This window comes from Polypterus senegalus, chromosome 11 (genome assembly GCF_016835505.1).
Source record: "Polypterus senegalus isolate Bchr_013 chromosome 11, ASM1683550v1, whole genome shotgun sequence".
Lineage (NCBI taxonomy): Eukaryota > Metazoa > Chordata > Cladistia > Polypteriformes > Polypteridae > Polypterus > Polypterus senegalus.
Genome location: NC_053164.1, coordinates 94077657 through 94104285, shown reverse-complemented (window position 1 = coordinate 94104285; position 26629 = coordinate 94077657). Strand labels below are relative to the sequence as shown.

Genomic DNA, 26629 nt, shown 5'->3' with positions numbered 1-26629 from the left:
TTCTTCAGCTATTCATTTCAAAGGCAACACATTCCCAATCATCTGTATCAGTGACAATGTCTTTATTGACTAAGCATGAGATTAATGGCAGGAAAAACATGTGCCCAGCTTCCATGATTAGGGACTATAGTCTGCTTCTTATTTTGGTCAAAGAGTCTTATGACCTCTTGCCAATCATCTTTGCCACTTCTTTCTTTTTGCTTGGTCATTTGCCAAACAGCATCCTAGGTATTCTGCCATAATAACAAAAATTAAATCACCATGTGATTAAATTATGCAGTGTATTAAATTCAAGCTCTAGGTGATTTTTTTGTCTCTTATATACCTTATTCCCTTTAAACTTAAATATACATTTATATATCATTCTATTTTATCCTGTAGAATGTTTATAATAATCTGCTTAATCTGTTTTTTTTTATAACACATAAATTTGTTTATTGTAGGATATGCCAGTTTTTAGAATTTTTTTTTTCTAAATTATGATTTTTCTATGGATATACAGTATATATGTAGTTTTTAAAGTTATTGTGAAACATACATAAATATCCTCTTAGAGTCACATTTCATGGATTTTAATGTGGCTAAGTGGCTGTCTGCTCTCTGATCCTTATTCTATAACTGAAAATGTCCAATCGAAAAGGATCTGCACTTATAGCTTACTCTCTAATGCATAAGTGGCATTTCCTTCAGCTGCACTGGTTCCCACTGAATGTTGTTTGCAACCTTCTAATTGTCTATGATTTAATATGAAATAGCAAAACTTGACACATCAGTGTTCTTCTAGTCCAGTTAGGTGAAATGTGAAGTAATTGCTTTGATTTGAGTATCTCTTATGTTCCCTGAAGTGATAAACAAGTTCCAACATGTAATTAATTACAACAGTAATTATCAATATCGTGTTAAAGGCAGAGGAGTTGAGGGTATGTGATCAGATCAATGAACAACATGTTTTTCTATGTCTCTTTTAACTTGATACTTTACATGAAGAATAAATAACGAACACAGTTTAGGAGATCCCCATTTTTGCTGGGGATTCTGCTATAAAACCTTTGATAGCCTCTTTCAGGAGGTCCCCAGATCAATTAGCTCTAAAGCACCAGTGCACCCAATTTTTTAAATGTACTGTACTGTATAACTGATTCGGAGTTAACTTCAATCAGAATTAATGATGACTCTTTGATAACTTTAATGGGTGGAAATCAGCCGCAAAAATCCTAAAAGAATAATTAAATTCCCTTTTTTAGTTTTTATAAGAATACTGTATCATTTGATATTTTGACACTCTAGGATTTAGAGAGATAAAGGAAAGGTAGGAGTAAGAGAAAGGTGGAAAAGTTTAAAGTTATTTTTTTTCCCAGATCTGTTGAATAACTTTGTTTTGTATACACTTGGTAAATGAGTATTGCTTTTTGTATTATGGTTTAGTATAAAATAAAGAAATAACTGAACGCTAAAAAACAGTTTAGAAGAATTGAAAATGGTATTTTAAGACTAGATCATATTACCTGGTACAGGAGGTGGATTACAGTATTCCTTTACTTTACCATCTGTGTAACACCAGTATTTCTTTTCACCTCGAGTGGCACACTCACTGTTTTTGCAAGATTTTCCAGATTGGGTTATGGTGGAGTATTGAGGAGAACAGATAACACACTGATTTCCAGAAGAACATATGAATAACTTGCTCTCATAGTCATATAGACATGATGATGTACAACATGGTTTAATGCCATTTTCTGTTAGACATGAGACAGAACATATTTTCCCTTCCAGGCACCTTGTCCCATCAGCAGTAACATCTGACGCATAGCTTGATTTCTCAGGAACAAGCGCACAAATTAGTTTGTTGTCTGAGCGATGCTGAATATGATGATAACTATGAACTGATGCTGTGAGATGGCCACTCATTAAAACACAAGAAAATTTTGACTGCTCCTTGAATATTTCATTATTTATCTGCCATTCATTTAAATTATCAAAAGATAAGTCCATTTCCATTTTTACTATTCTCTTATGTCCAACTGGTTCTTGGCTTGATGCTCTGTGCCGCTTTCTCGAAACAGTAGCATCCCATATACTTCTTACTTCTGGTGCAGAATCGGAGTACATGCTTCTTCCTTTTTGTGGCAGAAAGATCTTTTTTTCTAGGTTTCTTAGAATATTCTGAGAATTCTGAGTAGAGGCACCACAATCATCTTGAAAAATGTTTAGAGATGGATTCTCATAGAGTGCTTGTAAATATTCCTCAAGTTCTAGGATTTTCATTGGCTCAATAACGGCATCAGGCTTGTTGCTACCCAAGTAACCAAAAGAAAAAGACTCAGTGGGATCATCAGCCTCAAAGCATACAGCAGTCCATATATACCTAGGAACAGTCACCATGGAGAAATCTCTTTGCTCTTCTGTCTCATCTATCTTTCGAATGGGAATCTTATTCGTTGAAGGCACTCCTCCAGACACAAGATAAGCGATTCCTTTATTGCTGAAAGCTTCAAGAACATTCCGAGTTTCATCTTCATACTCTTTCCAGTGAACTCGATTAAAGCAGGCATCCATCGGCACTGCATTTGTGAGAGTGAAAGTTGCAATCCTCCCATCATTGCACTGAAAATTATTTGGATTTAAATGACCCCGGTCATAGTTTGTGTTTTCATAAAAGCGATCAATAGCTTGTTTTTGTTTTAGAATTTCTCTGTCATTTCGTGGGAGATCCATATAATCACGAGAATCACTTGGGTCTGAGAGCTAGAAATACACAGAGAACAGTAAGAGTGTTAGTAGTAAAATCAATACAGCTGTTTCAGAAGCAATAAATAGCAGCACTTTATTTTATAGGAATAAAAGTGTCTGCCTCATTCTGAATTATTTCCAATTAAAAGAAACTGTGGTATAAAGCATGAATTGTAGTCATGCTACATATTTTCAAACATGTCAGTATACACCAATCAGGAGAAATAATTTCTACATTTTTATAATTATTTTATAAAGGCTTATAAAACATTTCATCATGTATCTGTATTTTCATTTGATTTAAAAGAAATCACAGATGTAATACTGATTGTATTTCTAAAACAGTAAATAATATGCAGTATATAAATACTGCATATTATTTAGAGTATAACAAGAGGCTATCCTGAGAGCAATGGACATAAGACTGGAACACTCTTACTGCATACATGCATACACAACCACATGGAGCCAAACAAAATCCTCGAATTAGTGTAATCTCAATTAATTCAGAGATACACAAAAAGAATATGCTAACGCCACACGTGCTGTGTCTGTGCCAGGATTTAAACCCAACACTCTAGAGCTTTGAGACTAGAAAGGTAATCATTAGACCACCACCCACATCAGTGAATGCAAATAGAAGTATGCTTGATAGTTACAAAGAAAACCAGCATCAGAGGGCAGGGTCAGCCATTGTACATTGCCCCTGAAGCTGTTATCTTCAAATTCACTACTTAAAACCTGGCCGTAATATGGCTATGCATAGCTGGCCCCCATTGCCTATAAGGTGTGGCTGTAGTAGAGGTTGAGAAAATTCCGAAGTCCGAAAATACTGGAGCTAGACAAAATGGCCCTTAGTCCAAACCTTGTTGAAAAACATCAATTACACAAGAAGTGTGTTTGTCTTGCTGAAAATGGGACCTGATTTATAACCAGTTAGCAGAAGATGTGATTTTGTTACAAACAAGAGGACTGACTCAGCGTGTTTCACCTCAAAAAGAAACTGCGGTTCTGCCCGCAACCAGAATGTGTGACCAAGGCAAAGAAGGAGACAAGTTCCTAAAACAAAGAAAGAAAATAGGTTGATGATTCTTCCATGTGTCTAGAAAAAGCTGACTAGCAGAGAAACAAATCATTGCTTACATCAGACCATAAGCACACCTACTTTGATTCTGAGAACAATAATTGTAACTTAGTGGTTAGGTCAAAGCCAACTAATGTATTATGGTATCAGTGTTACTGTAACTGAAAGGTAATAACCTTGTGAAAGAAGTTCTATATGGTATAAGTTTCTTCCTAAATCTAGTAAAAAAAAAAAGTGCAGAGCAGCAACTCTCATACGTGTATACACTGCAAAAGTTATTCAGGAATAGTTTGAAGAACATGACAAAGAATTCAGCTTGGCTGCCAAATTCCCGGATCTCTGTCCAAATGAGCATTTGTGGGATATACTGGAAAAACAAATCCGATCCATGGAGGCCCCGCGTGAAGCATGCAGGACTTAAAGTGTGTGTGTATGTGTATATACTGTATATCCATGAGCTCCTGGACAGTCTGAGGTGAGGAACCCTCCACCCACTGCACCAGCATTGGATCTGACAGTGGATCCAAGGATTTCATCCTGATATCTAATGGCAGTCAAGGTGCCGTTGTCTAGCCTGTGCTTCCCTCCATGGATATACCTCCCCAGGCCATCACTGACCCACCACCAAACCGGACATGCCAAAAAATGTTACAGGCAGCATAATGTTCTCCATGGCTCCTCCAGACCGTTTCACATCTGTCACATGTTCTCACGGTGAACCTGCTCCCATCTGTGAAAAGCAGTGAAATTCAATATGGCGGCCGACAGTGGCGTCATACCACCGAAATAAGCACGTACATCGGTTTTGGTTAGCGCAGGGAAGCCACCTACCAAATTTCGTGAAGATGGGGTCAGCCTTCCACCTACACGGGAAGTTGGAAAATTAGTGACATTGGAAAGTTCAATATGGCAGCCGACAGTGGCGTCATACCATCGAAATAAGTATGTACATCGGTTTCGGTTAGCGCAGGGAAGCCGCCTACCAAGTTTCGTGAAGATGGGGCCATAAATAAGAAAGTTCAACATGGCGGATGTTGTCGACCGTTATTGGCCGTTATGACCATTACGTGCAGAATTTCGAAATGAAACCTGCCCAACTTTTGTAAGTAAGCTGTAAGGAATGAGCCTGCCAAATTTCAGCCTTCTACCTACACGGGAACTTGGAGAATTAGTGACGTTTGGAAAATTCAATATGGCGGCAGACAGTGGCGTCATACCACCAAAATACACACATATATCAATTTTGGTTAGCGTAGGGAAGCCGCCTACCAAATTTCGTGAAGATGGGGCTATGAATAAGAAAGTTTAACATGGCGGACGTTGTTGACCATTATGACCGTTACGTGTAGAATTTCGAAATGAAACCTGCTTAACTTTTGTAAGTAAGCTGTAAGGAATGAGCCTGCCAAATTTCAGCCTTCTACCTACACGGGAAGTTGGAAAATTAGTGACGTTGGAAAGTTCAATATGGCGGCCGACAGTGGCGTCATACCATCGAAATAAGTATGTACACCGGTTTCGGTTAGCACAGGGAAGCTGCCTACCAAATTTCGTGAAGATGGGGCCATAAATAAGAAAGTTCAACATGGCGGATGTTGTTGACCATTATCGACCGTTATGACCGTTACGTGTAGAATTGAAATCGAAATGAAACCTGCTTAACTTTTGTAAGTAAGCTGTAAGGAATAAGCCTGCCAAATTTCAGCTTTCTACCTACATGGGAAGTTAGAGAATTAGTGATGAGTCAGTCAGTCAGTCAGTCAGTCAGTGAGGGCTTTGCCTTTTATTAGTATAGATTACCCATTTTATTTGAAATGAATACTGTACATTTTCCTGTAAAACTGTGTTTTTCAATGACCATCAACAAAATTCAACTGATCTAATGCAGGAATGTTTTCTTTACGGACAATTGCTTATAGCATGCTCAAGAGTAAGCAGCTCCATTGACCTGTGGTATAGCAGGTCCACAGCTCCCGTTAAAAGGCCAGTTTTAATCAATAATCTCCGTGCTTGCAGCTTAGTGAGGGTGTGTGGTGGCTGTGTGGCTGAAGCGGTTCCTTAGATGCTTCGTGATTTGGGTGTTTCTCACCTAAGTGCACATGTGCACAAGCGCATCCGTGATTGTTCTCGGGGCTGCTGATTTGCCATAACTGCCACGTCCTCTTAATTAAATAGAAGTGTGAGTTGGCTGAAAGAAAACAAAAAGACAGAAAGAAACGGAGGTTGCAGGAGAAGGCAGGAAGCAGGAGGAGAAAGTCGGTGCAGGCTCGCGTGCAGCTGAGCAGGGAGCCTGGGTGTTGGGCAGACATCCGGGGAGTAGTCATAGTGGTCGCTCCCGCTGAGTTTATAGTGAAGAGCGGGAGTGATCGGAAGGCGGATAACTCTCCGCGAAAGGCAGCGGGAGTCGGGCCTTGGAACTTGGGACGTGGATTCCCCAGTGTCAGAGCCCTGGTCGTTGGGGGATCCCAAGTCACTGTTTGGTGGAGCCTACCGGAGCCAGGGATCAGTAAGGTGAACTGACCGGTAGGTGAGTGGAGAGAAGGCCAGCTGCAAGCAGGGCGACTCCCCTGTTGCGAAGCCCAAATGGGAGAAGCAGTGAAGCTGCCAAAGGAAAGAAGACACAGGGCTTATTTTGTTTTTAAAAGACTGCTTCCTGCATTGTTTTTAACCTCGTTGTTTTTAAGTTTTTTTCTAAAGAATTTTAACCTCCACTTTTCACTTATGTTTTTATGGATTATTTAATGACTTTTTTGAAGCACTGCACTTTATTTAATTTGAACTTTGTTTTTGCTGTTGTTGTTTTAATAAAAGTACTTGGCAGTTTTGTACACTATCCCCTTGCTCAATTGTAGTGCCTCACTGCAAGCTCATCGGTGACATTACTGACGGTGTTGTGTTCAAGGGCTCTCAGACAGAAGATGGGAGCATGCAGCGAAGCCGCATTGTCACATGACCTAATATTATTGCTTTACTGATGCCTTTATTCAAGGCAATTTATAACAATTGATATACAATTGATTCATTGATTGACTTTCATTGGTTTTTGCAGTTGGAGCACAAGCAGGTGATGAGACTTGCTCATGGTGACATATTGTCAGTCGCAGGATTTGAACCCACACCCACAGGGACTGAAGTTCAGATTTTTAACCAATACAACACATCGCCAGTCAATAACATTAGCCTTAGGTAAAAAAAAGATATTGTATGCAGAAGATCCTTAGACATAGTACTTCTGATACGCCCGATTAACCAACGACACTCTAATAGGTCAATCGTCATACGAAATTTCCAGGGTGAAGCTGGGTAACACAGCTAGTGTTTAATATATAGTAGCCTGGATACTTACAGATCAAGAAAAGCTGAACTTAGCCTGTGCTATTGCATGCAGCAAAACTCCAATTAAAATTAGGAATGCATTGGTATTTAACAAATCTGTAATCATCTATCATGGTTATTTATGATCCTTTAGAGATCTAGATAAAAGATTCTTTCTGTAACTGCCATGTGGATGTTTCTTTTGGGAACTAAAAATTGTTCCTCTATAGCATCGCTCTGACAAACACTCTGCCACCTTTACTTTTAAGAGTATTGTGGTGATTACCTTACAATCTCAAGGCCCAACACTTCCTAATATTCCCTGGAGTAATATAATTAACTGTGCCAATATCTAATATTACTGGAGCCGCAGTGATTTCATGAAGGCCGAATATCCATTCCATCTGTCATAGTGTAACATTATCAGAGCTAGCTCGCTAGCTAGTTAGTGGGAAAGCTCATTTTGCCTTCTTTACTAAATGTGATAATTATGATGACTGAGTTTGCAACTTGGTGTCATTGCTATCTTGTTCAGAATTTGGAATGGGACATTAAAATTGATGCTGTAACAATGTCATAAACTACATCCACATATTTGAACATCATCATTGACATTGTGAGCTGACTCATGGAATTCCCTGGGATGAACTGAACAACGTGATACCTGTGGACGGGTGGAGTCATTGTAGACTGGCAATTACATTTTTCTCTTCCTCTCAGGTAACTTTACCTTAATATAGACATGCGATAGGCAAACCAAACAATAAGTCTGGAGATCAGTATCCAAAAAAAAAAAAGCTCCAGTCTGCAATATGTACTTGCACAGATACTTCACAAACTAACATTGGACCAGACTGCTAAAATCTAAACATTGTTTAAAGTGTGAGTCAATACGAGGTGCACTTTCTTAACCTAATCTCAAAGCAATAGGATACATAAACCATATAGGAAACTAAAGCAGAGCTTTTGTCCATGGACATAGAGCTGACTAATTGCGCCCATCCAGTGAAAACTGCCTCAGCTGCCCAAGACCTGCCAGGGCTGCAGTACTCCTTAGTTATTTATTTTAAAATAAATATGCTTTATAAACACCTACATATTGGTTCAAGGAGGTTTGAGAATGGTATTGTAAGAAATATAAAATACTGAATATATATTTGCATGTTGTTTTGTGTGACTCATCAAAAAATATACATCCATCCTTTATCCAACCTGCTATATCCTAACTACAGGGTCACGGGGGTCTGCTGGAGCCAATCCCAGCCAACACAGGGTGCAAGGCAGGAAACAAACCCCGGGCAGGGCGCCAGCCCACCGCAGAAGAAATATACAGGATTGGTTAATTGACAAACATTTCTCTTATAGTGACACTTTGTTCCAGATATTGAAAACCTGCTTGTTTTTACCTATAATCCATCTGTTGTCAAACCAGGTCAGGCTTACCAAAAATTGCTCACTGCTCACTTTGTCAAAAGGAAATCTTAAATCACAAACATGTAAATCATAAACATATAAATTCAATATTTTAGTCATATATTTTTGTTTCTGTTGAACTACATGTTTTAGAAATATTTGGTTTTGTTGATTGTTGGATTAAACAGTATTCTCTCAGAGTGCAGACTCTGTGCTTGTGCATCTCGTATATAACAGCAGATACCTTCCTCCAAGAACATGACTGCAATCTTCCAACCAGTCACTGGAATGGAAGTAAAATTTATTTCAAACCTGAGCAGTTAATTTAAAACATGCAAAACAAGCATCATACCTGCCTCTCAATAAACCATGTTGCACGTCTGCCTTCAGTATTCGTCCCACAGGTAAAATTAAATTTGTAAGCGCTGTAAATTGGTATACGGTGGAAAGTAGAATACAGAGTAGCATAACGGTATAGATCTTTATACTTCTGACAGATTTTAATGAGGTTTTGGTCAAAACCAGCTGGTGCAGTCTTCTTGTAAAAGAAATCTTGACATTTACTAAAATCTGTAACCACTTCTGCCCTTTGGAACTGTGGTAAACTAAAAAAGGCTAAAATAAGAAATGTTAGACGAGCCATGGTGCCTACAGGTATCTGCACAGTGTGGCCAGGCACATTCATTTATATATGTTCACATGCTAGATTATGTTGGGTTCAATGATCTGCTGGTAAGAAAAGGACCTTAGGTGCGTTACATATTAACCAACCTAAACAAGAAGGTTTACAGTTGTTAAAACAAACAATGCTAAAGTCTGAGCATGTATGTGTGTGGGGGTTCAATCACTATTTCAATAAACTTTGTCTTTTAGATAAATGCATTGCACAGTGGCTCTTCGGTGTGGCGAACGTCAATAACCAGTTCCTTGGTTTTGCTGATGTTAAATTGCAGACAATTCTGTTTGCACCAAGAAACAAAGTTCTCCACTTGACTCCTGTACTCTCATTACCTTAATTGATACACCCCATAAGTACCGAATCATCTGAGAGTTTCTGCAAGCGACAATCTGATGTTATATTTATAGTTTGAGGTGTACAGATTGAAGATAAAAGGAGACAGGATACAGTAGTTCCTTGTGGTGCTCCAGTGCTGCTTACATCCACATCAGAGACACACACAGTGCTCAAATCTCACAACCTGAGGTCTGCCCGTAAGATGAATGGTTGGATCAATAAAGCCAGTCTTTGTTCCTTTATTAGTGAAGTACTACATATCCCTCAGTCACTGCTATGGCCCCTTAAATTTGTGCTCATGGTCCAGACTTCAAAACATGAATTGCTATTATTTTTTCTCTATAAAGCACACAATAACACTATTTAGACAGAAATCAAACAGGTTAACCTGCCATTTATAACAATGAATATGGCACTGTTACCTCTGCTACTGGAAAAGTTATACATATGCCAAGCTTCTGTAAGCAGGAACTTTAAATTCTTATAAATAGCCTACTTATATAATTTTATTTCATAAATAAATACATTTTTTCTAATTATTATTGTTGTTGTATTTCTTGCTTTTCCTTATTATTGTAGATTTTTGGTGAGAGGGACCGAGCTGGGAAAGATGTGCAGCAGGTTAGGGTGATAAAGTATAAAGATGGAAATGTACTCACAAGTGAGGAGCGTGTGTTGAGCAGATGGAAAGAGTACTTTCATCAGAGGCTGATGAATGAAGAGAATGAGAGAGAGAAAAGGTTGGATGATGTGGAGATAGTGAATTAGGAAGTTCAACGGATTAGCAAGGAGGAAGTAAGGACAGCTATGAGGAGGATGAAAAATGGAAAGACCGTTGGTCCAGATGATATGATATATGATATGGAAGCATGGAGGTGTTTAGGAGAGATGGCAGTGGAGTTTTTAACCATATTTTTTAATGGAATCTTGGAAAGTGAGAGGATGCCTGAGGAGTGGAGAAGAAGTGTACTGGTGCCGATATTTAAGAATAAGAGGGATGTGCAGGACTGCAATAACTACAGGGGAATAAAATTGATGAGCCACAGCGTGAAGTTATGGGAAAGAGTAGTGGAAGCTAGGTTAAGAAGTGAGGTGATGATTAGTGAGCAGCAGTATGGTTTCACACCAAGAAAGAGCACCACAGATGCAATGTTTGCTCTGAGGATGTTGATGGAGAAGTTTAGAGAAGGCCAGAAGGAGTTGCATTGCGTCTTTGTGGACCAGGAGAAAGCATATGACAGGGTGCCTCGACAGGAGCTGTGGTATTGTATGAGGAAGTCGAGAATGGCAGAGAGGTATGTAAGAGTTATACAGGATATGTACGAGGGAAGTGTGACAGTGGTGAGGTCTGCGGTAGGAGTGACGGATGCAATCAAGTTGGAGCTGGGATTACATCAGGGATCGGCTCTGAGCCCTTTCTTATTTGCAATGGTGATGGACAGGTAGACAGGAGTCCCCATGGATTATGATGTTTCCTGATAGCATTGTGATATGTAGCGATTGTAGGGAGCAGGTTGAGGAGACCCTGGAGAGGTGGAGATATGCTCTAGAGAGGAGAAGAATGAAGGTCAGTAGGAACAAGACAGAATACATGTTTGTAAATGAGATGGAGGTCAGTGGAATGGTGAGGATGCAAGGAGTAGAGTTGGTGAAGGTGGATGAGTTTAAATACTTGGGATCAACAGTACAGAGTAACGGGGATTGTGGAAGACAGGTGAAAAAGAGTGCAGGCAGGGTGGAATGGGGGGAGAAGAATGTCAGGAGTGATTTGTGACAGACGGGTATCAGCAAGAGTGAAAGGGAAGGTCTATAGGACAGTAGTGAGACCAGCTATGTTATATGGGTTGGAGACGGTGGCAGTGACCAGAAAGCAGGAGACAGAGCTGGAGGTGGTAGAGTTAAAGATGCTAAGATTTACATTGGGTGTGACGAGGATGGATAGGATTAGAAATGTGTGCATTAGAGGGTCAGCTCAAGTTGGACGGTTGTGAGACAAAGTCAGAGAGGCGAGATTGCGTTGGTTTGGAAATGTGCAGAGGAGAGATGCTGGGTATATTGGGAGAAGGATGCTAAGGATAGAGCTGCCAGGGAAGAGGAAAAGAGGAAGGCCTAAGCGAAGATTTATGGATGTAGTGAGAGAGGACATGCAGGTGGTGGTGTAACAGAACAAGATGCAGAGAACAGAAAGATATGGAAGAAGATGGTCCACTGTGGCGACCCCTAATGGGAGCAGCCAAAAGAAGAACAAGAAGACGTTCTTGTCATTGTGTTGCATCTTTGTGTGATTAGGAATTTAATGGTCGGCAAAATGCTAAAAAAAGCTGTTTCAGAATATTTGTGGTTGGGGTGGAAGGGAGGGTCATTGCAGAAGGTTTGTGAGGCACAATGACTCAAATACTGTAGCAAAGTAATATTTCTTAGAGTTACAATAGGGTGTTAACACATCCTTTTATTTGGAATCTCACAAACACTGGACTCCAGACCCCTGAGCACTGCAACCGCTAACTTGCTCAACCTGAGACTTTTAAACTTTGTCCCTCCATAAACTTGACCATGCTTCAGCAACACCTGGAACAGATAATGGCCAGAGCACTGTGAGCATCTCAGCTAACAGTGAAGGCAGAGAGAACGTAACCTTACAAACCTCTGGAGAATTCATTCTCCCATCCTGATTTGGGTTTATTTGCATTTACTGATGTGCACTGGAGGCTGAGTAATTCTTCAGTACAAGCTAAGTATGTAGCTATTTTTGTCATGACGTCTTTCTGTTACTGTTGTGGCAATGAGATGGCACCCTAAGCAAAAGGTCATTTCCACAAAGCATTTCATAGCAGTGAACCTAATTCATTGGTGGAGAAAACACTTCCTGTAGGGAGAAAGTACAGAATCTTTGTTAAATCTAAACTTTTTTGGAGCCAGTGGTCTCACTCATTAAGATCTTCATTCTTCTCATGATCTTCATTCCAGAAGCAGGATCAACTGCATCTCCAAATCATTTCTCTTTCATTTAATTTAAAGTCATAGTCTGGAAAATGACCCAGAAATGTTGTACTGCAGTACATGGAGGTAGCATTTCATTAACAATATATTTAACAGTAATAGCATTACAGCACAATGCTGGCATCACTTTCAGGGTAGACAGATAAAGAGCACACAGTGTCATAGTAAGACATTATAAAGGCAAATTGCCATTATTATAAAGGCGCACCACTACCGTTTCTTTACACTCTTCTGCTGAATAATTCACCAGCCCAAACTCCTCAGTGGTAGTGTGTCAGACAGAGGAGGTGCAACATTGTTCATAATGGCACTCAGTTTTCTCTTGATACTACCACCAGCGTGTCAAGACTGTGTCCTATAACTTCCCTTTTGTAGAAAACAGCACTAGCCATCACAGAGTTCTAGAAGATTTGAAGGATGTCACTACCCACATTAAGGGAACACATTTTCCTAAGAATAAAGACTCTGCTCTGCCCTTTCTTAGATAATTCCACTGTTTCGTGAGACTAGTCATGCCTTTCATTGATGTGGACCCCCAAGTAATTGTAGCAGTGCACTTCCTCAACATCCAATCCCTGAATAGTGAGTTGAGACAAAATTCACGCGTTCCTTGCTGATATTAAACTGCAGAAAGGAAAGTTCTCCACCAGATTCCTATGCTCTGTCTTACACACCCTACCACTCCCTTGTTAATACACCCCATTAGTGCAGAATCATCCGCGTACTTCTGCAAGTGACCTAACCTGGTGTTATATGTATAGTCCGAGGTATACAGGATTAATTGAACAAGGAGACCATACTGTTTTTTGTGCTGCTCCAGAGGTGTTCACATACATATTAGAGACACAGTCCTTGAACCTCACAAACTGCAGTCTGCTCAACAGATAGTTCATTATCCAGGATACCATAGGCTTATCCATCTGCATATCCCTGAGTTCACCCCTTAACAGTCATGACTGGATGGTACTGATTGTGCTGGAGTAATCAAAATCCTCATAGACTTGCCAGCTTTGTCCAGATGGGAACAAGCAGATATATAGTTGTATCTTCCACTTCAATCTTTGTCTTTTAGGCAAACTGCAGTGGGTCCAGGTGGTCTTTCACAAGAGGACTCATATAATCCAGGAGTAACCTCTTGAAGGGCTTCATGATGTGGGATGTAAGGGCCTCTGGTCTGTAATCACTAGGTAAAGAGGTGGCTGCCTTCTTTGGAACTGGAACAACACAGGATGTTTCCCAAAGCATCAGCATGTTCTGGACCCTTATTTGCAGACTGAACAGGTAAGAGATGTCACCCCTTGTCCAGTGCAACCAGGATGTGCATCTGCTTTCTGCAAAAATGTGGGTTTGAGAATTAATGAACAGAGTAATGTAATTAAGATACGTGATGACTCATATGATTGGGACTCCAAGCCCAGTTACTTTCTCTGTGTAGTTTATACATTTCTCTCCATATTTGTGTGGGCTTTCTCCTGGAACTTCAGTTTTCAGGTTTGCGATGCAAGAAAGGAACAATGATCCTCAGTACTGAGTGCATTAATGCCTCACAACTAAACAGTAGAAAGGAGTTCAATTTTATTAAAGCCACAGATGCCAGCTGAATGAGCGTTGGCCAGAAACGAAGCTTACCAATAGATGAAAAGGCCATCTTGTAGACATGACACTTGTTGTACAGGTTTATAAATGGTGGACTGGCTGGCTTTAATAAGGAAGAACACTTTCCTGTTTGGAATGAACTAAATATTTACAGCCGAGTTACAAATTAGACAAACTTGTTAAAAAGGAGCTCAAGGAAAATGTCAAAGGAGGAAGTTAAAAGAGAAAAAAATTCTGAAATGTTAGCAAGAGACTGATTGATGAGTCAGTGGTTTCCTAACTGTAGAGGAGAAGGCAAAGACTAGTCCAGGAGTATTTCTAGTTTGGGCCACGTGGCCCTTAGTTGTTGATCTGGAGTGCTTTCTGGCCTATCCTGATGTTGCAGCCTGAGGTTCGAGTTGAGTCTGGAAATAAGCACAAGTCTGTATGAGATGTTCTACATTTTATTTACATGTTATGCACGAGTATGTCAGGTTTATGCAACTGTGGAAAATTATGATTGGTGTTTGTACCATCCAAGTTATATGTCTTAAATATTACACATTCAAATATATTGACACTTTCGCAGAGCACAGTGAAATCATCTGTTTCATGTCTAACCAAAATGTAATACGTCGCCACATTCTGAAATCAAGATGTCATGCTCAACAAGTTGCCACCTGCTGACTCCGTAGAGATATTAGGAGACTTTAGCACTTAATGTGGGCCTTGATGGAAGTAACTGAATACTTGTGATCAGGGTAAGCACCTCCTTGATCTTAACCAGATCAGTACACTCAAGACCACAAACTCTGGTTACTAGGGTGAAGAGGGGGCATAGTTGACAAATTATCACCACAGGTATATGTGTTGGGTCCAGTGGATAGGACTCCAAAAACAACAATGAAGGTGTGCGGAGAACTTCTAGTGAGTGCGATCAATTATGAGGAATTCTAGTCTTTCACATGGAATGGCTACACCTCCATCTCATGTGGAAATGGACTCTGATTGTGAGTTTCACTTGTGGAGACAGGATCAATGAGTTATGGTACAAAAAACAGTGCATATGTGTTACTTACAGAGAAGTAAACAAGTTTGACAACAGTACTGAAAGTTGAAACAGAAGATGTTCTGAACAGCCATAGTTTGTAGGTCTTCAATGAGCCTAAGTAGTAGGCAGCTGGTCAGGTCAACTATAGCGGTCACTAAGGCAGAAAGCCAGAGTTGAATGGAAATCACTACAAATGACAGACAGAGGGCCTTTATTCTGACAAACGTTTTTAGGTCTTTGAAATCTGGAAAAACATACCAAGTTAGAGAGTAGAAACAGAGTTCCCACACATTTTAAAAAGCAGATGGCAATATCAGGCAGTTCAGATTAGCTAGCAAGGTAAGTGTGAAACACTGATGGTCGCCTCTCAATTGAAAACATTTTTCAAATGTTGTTAATTAGCAAAAAGAGGGCAGTATATTGTCCAGGGTGTTCTTGTCAGTGTGGAGAAACCCAAACATTAACTGGGGTGACCACACAGGGGTGGATGGAAGACTTTGATTGGGCACAGCCTGATGTCAGGAGAAAATGATAAAGGTCTGACAGAGGTTCTGGCTCCATTTCTTTGATAGAGATCACCATGAAGGTCAGACATAACAGAAGAGGATAACATCAGGTTAGAGGATGCCAACTTTACTGGACATGATTGGGTGTTGCTTTCCAACTATAAGAAAGTTACACCTTTTATACCCACCCTAGAAAACTGAGCATTATTGTGGGTTGATCGAGAGGGTGATGACTATTAGTAGTAGTACACTGATCAGTATGTCATACAATGACACTCTTTAATGGCATGATAAACAAGAATGTATTGAAATACAAATTTCATTTCATTAATAGAAAATGTAAATCTGCTTAAGCGATGTGCTCCTTACTAGCGTTTGTATGTTCTCATGTTATGAAACCATGTGTAAAAAAATTACCTGAGGAAAACTTCAATTTAGTTAGACTATTACTCCTGTATCTATAGAAGCCATATTTATAAACTTTCAGTCATGTCTACACAGAATAATATCATGAGAAAAGGAATGGGAATTACATTTTGTTGAGCCAGCACCAGTGATCTGAAACATCTTTTAGTGTAGATTGTACTATGTGGAGAATAGTTTATTTGTTTAACTTTTTTCCCAAATATTTATTTTAAACATTTAATTTTCAATTTATTATCAGCTTTATGCAATCATAATACATTTACTCTACATGCACTGTCTAGTCCACTTCTTTTTTATTTGTTTTTGCAAGTAGGCTTACAAATTATGTTTATTAGTCAGTTTTAGCTCACTTTGTTTGGCCCTTGAAACAGCGATCATTCTACGGCAATTACAGCATGACACATTCAGAAAATAATTAAATGAAAGATGCTCAATATGCTTTATTTTATTACATTATACTACAGTTTTGGTAGTATGGTAGCATAGTAAAATGGGATTAAACTTGTGGCCGAATCACTATCTGTGTGCAGTTTGCTCGTTACACATAACAGTAACACATTTTCCTGTCACTTCCTAAAGGCATGCATGGTTGACTCCATATCCAAAATGAGTGAGTGTGATTTTAATCTATGATATAGGACTGTGTCCCTCTACTGTTGATTCCTAACTTAGGCCCAGTGCTTCTTGGATAACCTCAAACTCTTATTTGTCCCCAGAATTGAAAAATGGGTTCCAAAAATGGACATTTAATACAGTTTCATCCATTCAGTTTCTTAACTTGCTTTTTCTGTTCTAAAGACACCGTGAGCTGAAGCTTTTTCCATTCAGCAGAATTAGATTAATACGTAGAACCAACTCGAGATAGGATGCCAGGTTATCCCAAAGTACATTGGCCATGTTTGAGTTGCCAGTTATCCAGAAATCTTTGTGTTGAGGGATAAAACTAGACAATCTAAAGAAAATCCTTACCAATAGGGAGGAAATGTAAAAACAACTAGTGACCAAGCCACAAATTTAACTCTTGTCCATGCTGCCTCTATAATGCAATTTCCATATGTACAATAAATGACGAAGTGCACAGAATGCTGTAATTCAGACTTTTTCTATAACATATTTTAGTTTTGAAGAATAACGTGGAGATTTTTTTTACATCGTGGAAAAGCCATGGAAGCTAACAAAATAAAAATGTCAATTACTATGTTAATAATTAATAATATTGATTCAATATGTCAACATTAAGTAATAAATTTCAATAAAAACTTGGTTATCTAAGTGAAGTAACTAGTGCAAATATTAGAAACAAACATTAATAGAGTTGGACCAAGCTGCTGTCACAGTTCCTAGTCAGGAGATGCAGGACCTTCTTCAAACATTTGCTTTCCTCTGCTCTACCAACAAGTAAAAGTTGTTCAGACATCAAAATTTTGTCATTTAAACATGGAACAAGCATCTAATGCAGAAGTCATCCATTTGTTCACTTTCTGAAAGTGTTTTTTCAATACAGGATTCTGCTGGTCCCGGAAATTATGCTGTGAACCATCACAGCACATATTCACACAATACATACAAACTCATTCATCCAGGGCCAATTTTTAAGCAACTTAAGATTAATGGCTTTGACATACAGGTGGATATTGGAGTGCCCAGAGGCACAGTGGTAGTGCTACTGCCTCGCAGTAAGGGGATCATGGGTTTGGGTCCTCCCTTGTTTGGTAGCACTTTTGAGAATTGAGAGAACCGCTATATAAATGTAATGAATTATTATTAGTTTATTGTTAGAGATGTGGGTACTCTGGAAAGAAGCAGCAGACTAGCACCACTCATTGTGCTAGCATACTTACCACAGAAGGAATCAATTTTCCAGTATTATGATACCTCTTCAAGGCCAAATGTTGTCACGGATTTGGATTTAACTTATTTGGAACTGTCAAAAGATCATCATTAGACAGATGATGGATTGTGTTCACTTTTATCCTTCATGCAAGTAAGGAGAGCGCTGCTGTATCAGTGTATACCAGTGACTGTTAATCAGCTGCTCATAGACAGGGCTGTTTCTTGCAAGACACATTACACTCATTTGAGTCGGGAACCCAGATCCAGTAGAACGAGGTGAACCCATGGCCGGTGTCATCCTGGTCTCCATCCTGGGGCTGTGAAAATCCTTCATTTTTCTGTTTGTGTAATGCCTGAAGACAGCAAAAATAGACTATAAGGACAAAGGTGTTTTGATTTTGTAATAAAAAGTAAAGGATACAAAATCTTTAGGTGCCCGAGTCCTTCCAACCATCTGTTATCAAACGTGTCATTACAAGTAAAAGTATAAGGGGCCATCACTCATCACAGCATTTGGAACAAGGTGAAAATTAACTTTGCCTAGATGTTACATCAACCCCAATATGATATCTCCTGTAATGAAAATTCTTACCATATCTTGGCTTCTTAGGTGAGCTTTACTGCCATTTTTGAATACATAAAAATAAAAAACAAACCGATCACCTACTGCTATGTAGACACAACTAACAGAATCTTACAAGTGTTATTGATCGAGATGTTGTAGTTCTGCTACTGATCAGCCTTTATTCAAAACACTCAACACAGAATAGCTCCACAGCATACTGCATCTATGGCTATTTGAGACAGAGAAACTCTGCATTGACAGATGGGTGCTATGAGGAAACACACATTTAGTATTTAACATTTTATAGTATTTTATATTTCCCATAATAGGTTTCTTTCTTCATAGCTACTGCATGCTATAGTGCAGATCTGAATACTTGAATACTCAAAGCTGGCAGATGAGAGCTGACGATACACCTGCTCCATTATTCAGTGGCTGCGGTGAGCCTCACTTTTCACTTTACAAATCCTGGGTACACGATGAACAGTTCTACTTCTGGGAAATGTCTGCACACAAGACAAGCAAATTTAGAGATTATTTGAAAATTTGTTGGGTTGATGTCCTACAGATGTCAAAACTGTTCTAATGATCTCTTTGGTTGTTGTCGTCAGCAGACCATTCCAGTATAGCTGGATGATAATAATAAGGCTAAAGGTCTGCATTAGTCTTACCACAGGCTGCATCTCCTTTTGACCTGGAAACAATTTGCAATAAAAATGCTCAGTTGTAGAAAGTGGTGAATACGTATTTCATTTCTGTCAGGATTTTGGGGTGCTTTTGCGTGTTTTTTAAATTGTTTTCACTGTTTTGATATTTGTCTTGGTGTCATATTTTTATTATGTTGATGTTTAGGTGTTTATCAATACACATATACACTCATGCCAATGTAAAGCATCACTGGTGTGATTTTATATAATATAAATGGTGAACTGACGTAAGTCGTCCAAACGTTGTCACTTTCATATAGGAAAACACTATTATGGTGTCTATTAGAAATATAAAAAAATAACAAAAATTAAATTTGCATGTCTAGCAAAAAATATCAACAAATGAGTATACATGTAATGAATCTTAATTTGGTCTCCTTTGAAGACATTCTATCTCTTTTTGGAAGTTTCTAAGTTATTACTATCATTTCTCTGTCATTCTGCATCTATCTTAGCATGCCAGCAGCCATATTGTTTATGCGCTGATGCATGATGCGCTTTTCATTATATATTGCTTATAGAAGATGGTGGCACCCAGCAGCATGCATCCAAATGTGGATTAAATTAAAACTCATTTTGTTTTAGACTGGTATCTCATAGTAAACATAACCATAAAGATAGATAGATAGATAGATAGATAGATAGATAGATAGATAGATAGATAGATAGATAGATAGATAGATAGATAGATAGATAGATAGATATGGCACTATATAAGATAGATAGATAGATAGATAGATAGATAGATAGATAGATAGATAGATAGATAGATAGATAGATAGATAGATAGATAGATAGATAGATAGATACTTTATTAATCCCGAGGGCAAATTGGTATAAGAGAAGGCCCCTTTATTGGTTTGATGCAGACACCACACAGCTTGTGAGTGAGACAGACGACATATGACTTTTGATATGCGAGATGTGAAACACAGTCTTTGTTATGAGAAAAAGTGAGGGTATAGGCTGTTCTGACGACACATCGACACAGCATGCTGGCAGAGGACAAAAGTACAGTGTCACCCACAACAAGAAAATACACCCCAACAGAGGTGAGGAGAAAGGTCGCACTATGATGGCACATTTTTTAAAGAATGCCTTAGTTGGATTAAGAAATATATATGCTTTAATCTACACTGACATTTCTCTCCTGGCTATACTGAAGTGAAGCTTGCTTATATGGACATTGATTTGAATTGCTTAGGTTGTATGTGTTCTTTTCCTTCTCACTTCTAATATTTGATGACTGTTTTCTCTGCAGATAAACATAAGTGGTGATTGAATTAAAAGTTCAACATCATCATATTGAAACTTGCCTTGTTTATTGATATCACCTGCCCTGAATCATGAAAGTGATTGTTATTTGTTCAGCTCTTTCAAAGTTAGCATTCAGTAAACCAAGGAAAAATGTAACCTGGTAGGAGAAGCTCCTGGCCTCTGTTAGAGTAAATGTGCAGCCCTTTAGGAGTAACAATGAAGGAATCAAAGGATACAGGCAACACTGTGGCCCCTGCTAAGGTATTTAAAGTTGAGGTAGCCAAGCGTCTTTTTTTGCTCATGTGTTTGAAGTGTAGGCCTTACAGTAATAGTTTCGGTGTTGAAGGGTGTAGGCTTCCATACAGGAGGGCCCTGATAAGATATTGAAGCTGAGGTAGCCAGCCTCGGCCACGGCTGTTTGTGATAAGAATGAATGAATGAATGGTAAAGAGGTCAGTGTTGCAGGGTGTACATATAAATTAAGGCTAATAATTCAGGCATTTCCAGTATTAACTTGTCCACCAATATAAAAAGAGCTTTACAGGTTGAAGAACCTTCTGTGAACACCTTGAAGCAATAAACGTGTGGATTCTTCCTGACTTGCGCCCAATGCTTGCTGGGACAGGCAGCAGTTTCCCTGCTGCCCTGCTTTAGATAAGCAAGTTCAGAAAATGGCTAGCTGGATGGAATGGCTGGCCATACGCTTATTTAGCTGCTGTTACTCTCAGCTCAAAGACTGCTTGCAGTTCTTGTGCATTGACTATTTAACTCTTGGCTATCCTTAAGCCTTGACACTAAATAATAGTTTGTATGTGTTTTCTTCAATACAGCTAGGCCGGACCTGAACACTGATTCAACCCCAAGGGCCCCCCTAAGTCACACCCCAAATGGTTTTCATGCTTATATCTGTCAGAAAACAGTAAAATTTATTTTTCTGATTTTGGTAACTTTTCAGGCTGGCAGGTGCGAAGTTCTTTATTTAAACTTTAAGTGACTGAGATGACATCAGAGATCAATATGGTGGAAGAAAATGGCAAAGCCCAGTAGCGATTTTTTGACTACAACACTGAAAGCATCAATAGTAAGTGCATTGTCTTGGATTGGGATACATTTTGTGCTGTAAACAGTAAGAGTAAAAACACCACCGACATTAAAATTCACCTACGAAGTCAGACCTATTTCTGGGCAAAGGAAAAGAAAGAATGAAAAACACCAGTAATCAGAACGCACTTGCAAGTCTAATTCCACATCATGCAAGACAGCAAATGTTGACATTATGTTTGGCAGGGGCAGCACCTTAAGGATCATACTCAGTTGAACACAAATAATGCAAAGAAGCCCAAGTTAGTATATTTATTGAAACTCACATGTCTACACAGCTAATGCTATTTCTCCCAACCTCAAATTTAATATGAAATGTTCTGCATGAGTAAAAGTTATGGTGGGACAGTAAAAAAAAGTGAATTGTGCAATGGAGAATGAAATACAGTGGTGTGAAAAACTATTTGCCCCCTTCCTGATTTCTTATTCTTTTGCATGTTTGTCACACAAAATGTTTCTGATCATCAAACACATTTAACCATTAGTCAAATATAACACAAGTAAACACAAAATGCAGTTTTTAAATGATGGTTTTTATTATTATTTAGGGAGAAAAAAAATCCAAACCTACATGGCCCTGTGTGAAAAAGTAATTGCCCCGTTGTTAAAAAATAACCTAACTGTGGTGTATCACACCTGAGTTCAATTTCCGTAGCCACCCCCAGGCCTGATTACTGCCACACCTGTTTCAATCAAGAAATCACTTAAATAGGAGCTGCCTGACACAGAGAAGTAGACCAAAAGCACCTCAAAAGCTAGACATCATGCCAAGATCCAAAGAAATTCAGGAACAAATGAGAACAGAAGTAATTGAGATCTATCAGTCTGGTAAAGGTTATAAAGCCATTTCTAAAGCTTTGGAACTCCAGCGAACCACAGTGAGAACCATTATCCACAAATGGCAAAAACATGGAACAGTGGTGAACCTTCCCAGGAGTGGCCGGCCGACCAAAATTACCCCAAGAGCGCAGAGACGACTCATCCGAGAGGTCACAAAAGACCCCAGGACAACGTCTAAAGAACTGCAGGCCTCACTTGCCTCAATTAAGGTCAGTGTTCACGACTCCACCATAAGAAAGAGACTGGGCAAAACGGCCTGCATGGCAGATTTCCAAGACGCAAACCACTGTTAAGCAAAAAGAACATTAGGACTCGTCTCAATTTTGCTAAGAAACATCTCAATGATTGTCAAGACTTTGGGGAAAATACAGTACCTTGTGGACTGATGAGACAAAAGTTGAATTTTTTGGAAGGCAAATGTCACGTTACATCTGGCGTAAAAGGAACACAGCATTTCAGAAAAACAACATCATACCAACAGTAAAATATGGTGGTGGTAGTGTGATGGTCTGGGGTTGTTTTGCTGCTTCAGGACCTGGAAGGCTTGCTGTGATAGATGGAACCATGAATTCTACTGTCTACCAAAAATCCTGAAGGAGAATGTCCGGCCATCTGTTCGTCAACTCAATCTGAAGCGATCTTGGGTGCTGCAACAGGACAATGACCCAAAACACACCAGCAAATCCACCTCTGAATGGCTGAAGAAAAACAAAATGAAGACTTTGGAGTGGCCTAGTCAAAGTCCTAACCTGAATCCAATTGAGATGCTATGGCATGACCTTAAAAAGGCGGTTCATGCTAGAAAACCCTCAAATAAAGCTGAATTACAACAATTCTGCAAAGATGAGTGGGCCAAAATTCCTCCAGAGCGCTGTAAAAGACTCATTGCAAGTTATCGCAAATGCTTGATTGCAGTTATTGCTGCTAAGGGTGGCCCAACCAGTTATTAGGTTCAGGGGGCAATTTTTCTCCCTAAATAATAAAAACCGTCATTTAAAAACTGCATTTTGTGTTTACTTGTGTTATATTTGACTAATGGTTAAATGTGTTTGATGATCAGAAACATTTTGTGTGACAAACATGCAAAAGAGTAAGAAATCAGGAAGGGGGCAAATAGTTTTTCACACCACTGTATCTCTCCTTTACGTTTCTGTAGTATTACACCTCTTCAGCCATTTGTTGTTTGCTTTATTCCAGTTAAATTTGGACAGATAATTTGCATGGAAATGTGCAGTTTGTTCAGCACAAACGATCAAAAAATATACCTATCTCATAAAATCGTTAATTTTCAGTATCTTGTTTGGTTTTTGCTTCTTTATAACAGGACATAAATGTAGGTAGGTCAACTAACATTTTAAACAAATATTACTGTATATCAAAACCCATTAAGTCCACCATTCTGTGCGATTGTAATAGAAACATCAACACGATCATAATGGTTTAACCATGCCATAATTAATAAAACTCTAACTGAAGCTGATGAACATAAAATAGAATTTTTTAAATAAAACATTAAACTAAAAATACATTATGAAGTTAATTTAAAACAAAACTGAATGTTACAGTATAATTAGATAAAAAATATTTAATTAGAAATTACTATAAAAAGATAAAATTATAATAACCTTGCTACTCATGCACAAGTTTATTCTTCCATTGCATTTTATTAGCCAACTTTATATGAAACTATAGCGATTTTATTTTTGTTTTGTCATTGTCTTACCTTTTAAAATTCTCTGGAGGGAGTATGTTGCCCTCATCATCCAGTGGAGGTGCTCGGGCCTCACTTCTGACTCTAAGCTGCTGCCACTCTTTTCTTTCTGAAGTGGAGCCACTGACTGCAAATGCTCTCCTACCAGGGCTGACACAGGTTTGAACAGGCAAGTTGGAGAGTGGTGGGCATTTTTGGGAAAGAAAATGCATGTAAGTGTTACTGCCCATTCTTGAAGGCTTGGGTAGAGACAGAGGGTACAAGGAAGCAATGGCATCGGTGACCGTGGAACGGCAAGAAGGAGGTGCCTCAGCTATCCAGGTTTGATTCTGATGGGGATCATCCTGCTCCCCTCGACACTCTAGCCACTGCTGATAGCGGCTGTTGGATTTGTTAAGACGATTGAGGATTCCAGGAGAATGAAGTCTTTGCTGAACTTTCAGCTTTATGTCTGAGCTCAATGGTGTTGGGTGGTTTGTTCTCCTTGGACCTGGTCTTGGTGAGAAGCCTGTCAGTTTTGGCTTAGGCCAAACAGCCATTTCCATCTTCTGCTTTGACTACAATGCTTAAAAAATGAGTACACAATTACAATTATATTAAAAAACATTTAACTTTTAGTCTCATGCCAGCTTAAAGAACGCTGCAGCAGAAAGCTTGGTGGTTTAAAGTCAAGTCAAAAGCATGTGTGTTACTTTGCTTCTAACTGTTTGCACAAGTATGGGGTGTAATATTTGAACACTAAGTGAACTGTTAGCTGCATTCTTGTGGCTGAATTACAATTCATGGTGGCACAAGTGGCACAGTCTCCCTTTCCAAGTCCTGCATTCAAACCCTGGCACTGTCTGTGTAGATTTGGCATGTTCCTCCCATGCTTACACAAGTTTTCTCACATTTTTATTCCAAAAGCAGTTTGGTTATTTGTACAGGCGACCATGAAATGGTCCAGAATAAGGGATTGTGTGTGTGTGTGCCTAGTCTTGGACTGGCATCTTATCTTGGTATATACAGTAGTTTCCTGCCTTGTTTCTGCTACTGGCTTTTCAAAGTCTTGTAAGAGAAAATGCTGGGTTACCAATAACACTGACAAATAAAACAAATAAAGCTGATGCTGAATGTTATTTTAGCTTAATATTTTCAAAGCAGAAGTACAAGTAGTACCTGAAACTGGCTGAATTGATTTAATCCAGATGTTGAAAGACCCTTCCTTGTGCCCAGGTCGGTTCCCAGCTGCTCTGCATTCACGGGCTTTTTGAAGAGACATACAGTTAGGCACTGATTCAGTGTGAAGGATTATATGTTTGTATGTCCAGCATTTTCTTGGTCCTGAAAAATCAGAGTCAGAAAATGAATAGATGGCAAATGAGGCATATGACACATTTCATCAATTCTTTAAAATACACAGTAAAACCATCAGGGTTAAAATGACGCATATTATGTGTTTATATGAGCCGAATGTTTTTTCGTAGAATCTTTCATATTTTCCAATAATGTATTAAACTAACGCACATTAATAGAAAATTGTTCTGAGGTTTCAGCTAACCGCTAGCACTGAATTTGTTTTTGGTGAGTTTTAGAAGGACATTTTTCCTTTACATTCTCAAAACGTATTTGTCTGTATAGCTGCGTAGGTGCGTAATTTTCCTTATTTACTAAAAACACCAAAAGAAAAAGACATTTTAAAAGTCGAATTTATTCTTATGATACAATATTGGTTTGTTTTCTCGACAGCTTTCTTAGGTCTAAAAATGCATGGAGGCGAGTTTATGTTCAGCGATGCAAATTCTTCCAAACTCGAAACGCGCCACACAGATTAGGAGCGACTGGAGACTGGAGATTAGTAGATTCCATGCTAGGGGAGGCGCAGGCGGACAAGTCATCTACCTCAGTTAACAAACTGGACGTAAGTGCCCCAGAAAATCGATTCTCTGTTTGTCAAGTTTGACTACAAATTTTCTGTCGGTGTCCAACTGAGGTGTCTACTTTGTATCTGCAAATCTTTTCATGATGTCTCCTACCTTATCAGATTATACTTTCCAATAAAACGCCCATTACCCACTCACATACAAATCCTCTTCGTTTTTTCTTGCTTTGCTATAATGTTTCCAGTGAATAGGAATAGAACGATGAGGAACCATATTTAAATTGTAACTTTTTAAGCGGATTCGAGCGCTAAATGTTCTGAAGAACAACACATTCAACACATTCGAAGAAACATCTGGGCTTGTTTGCAAACTAAATCACCTCCATAGCAACAGTCACGCCTGTCCCCAGTTGCGCATGCGCTGGCTGATAGACCTACGTTTTAACATTCTATGGGTCGCAGTAACGCTGCACTTTTATTACAGGGTCTTTATTTCAATTCGACACAAACTACCCAGTTCATGGCAACGGTTGCCAACAAATTCCCATATAGCGTCTGCGGTAGTAGGCTACATGTCAAACGCTGCCTTTGGACCTAATAAACGACATGACACATACGTAAACGTTCATGGCAGCAACA

General features: G+C 39.0%; 2 protein-coding genes across 9 annotated transcripts in view; both read right to left on the bottom strand.

The window, feature by feature from the left end:
* The window catches only part of LOC120539317, a 36400-nt gene extending 27183 nt beyond the window's left edge, over positions 1-9217 (bottom strand). For 3 of the 5 annotated variants that reach the window (XM_039769273.1, XM_039769271.1, XM_039769272.1), the window contains exons 1-2: positions 8895-9214; positions 1506-2745 (exon numbers count right to left, since the gene is read on the bottom strand). In XM_039769273.1, the coding sequence (XP_039625207.1) occupies positions 1506-2745; positions 8895-9185 (1531 nt within the window). In that variant the 5' untranslated portion in view covers positions 9186-9214. Of the gene's footprint in view, positions 1-1505; positions 2746-8894 lie in introns of all 5 variants that reach the window. The other 2 variants (XM_039769275.1, XM_039769274.1) reach the window with 2 other exon arrangements.
* Positions 9218-16530: 7313 nt separating this feature from the next.
* LOC120539316 (testis-expressed protein 52-like) lies at positions 16531-26389 on the bottom strand. 4 transcript variants are annotated; one of them, XM_039769270.1, is made up of 4 exons: positions 26371-26389; positions 25288-25452; positions 24142-24694; positions 16531-18301 (listed from the first exon to the last, which is right to left on the bottom strand). In XM_039769270.1, exons 3-4 carry the CDS (start codon positions 24672-24674, stop codon positions 18085-18087), a joined length of 750 nt encoding a protein of 249 aa, XP_039625204.1. In that variant the 5' UTR covers positions 24675-24694; positions 25288-25452; positions 26371-26389; the 3' UTR covers positions 16531-18084. The 4 variants fall into 4 exon arrangements, with proteins under 4 accessions (XP_039625204.1, XP_039625201.1, XP_039625203.1 ...); XM_039769267.1 differs by lacking the exon at positions 26371-26389 and adding an exon at positions 26145-26336; XM_039769269.1 differs by lacking the exon at positions 26371-26389 and adding an exon at positions 26182-26336.
* Between the last annotated feature and the right edge of the window lie 240 nt (positions 26390-26629).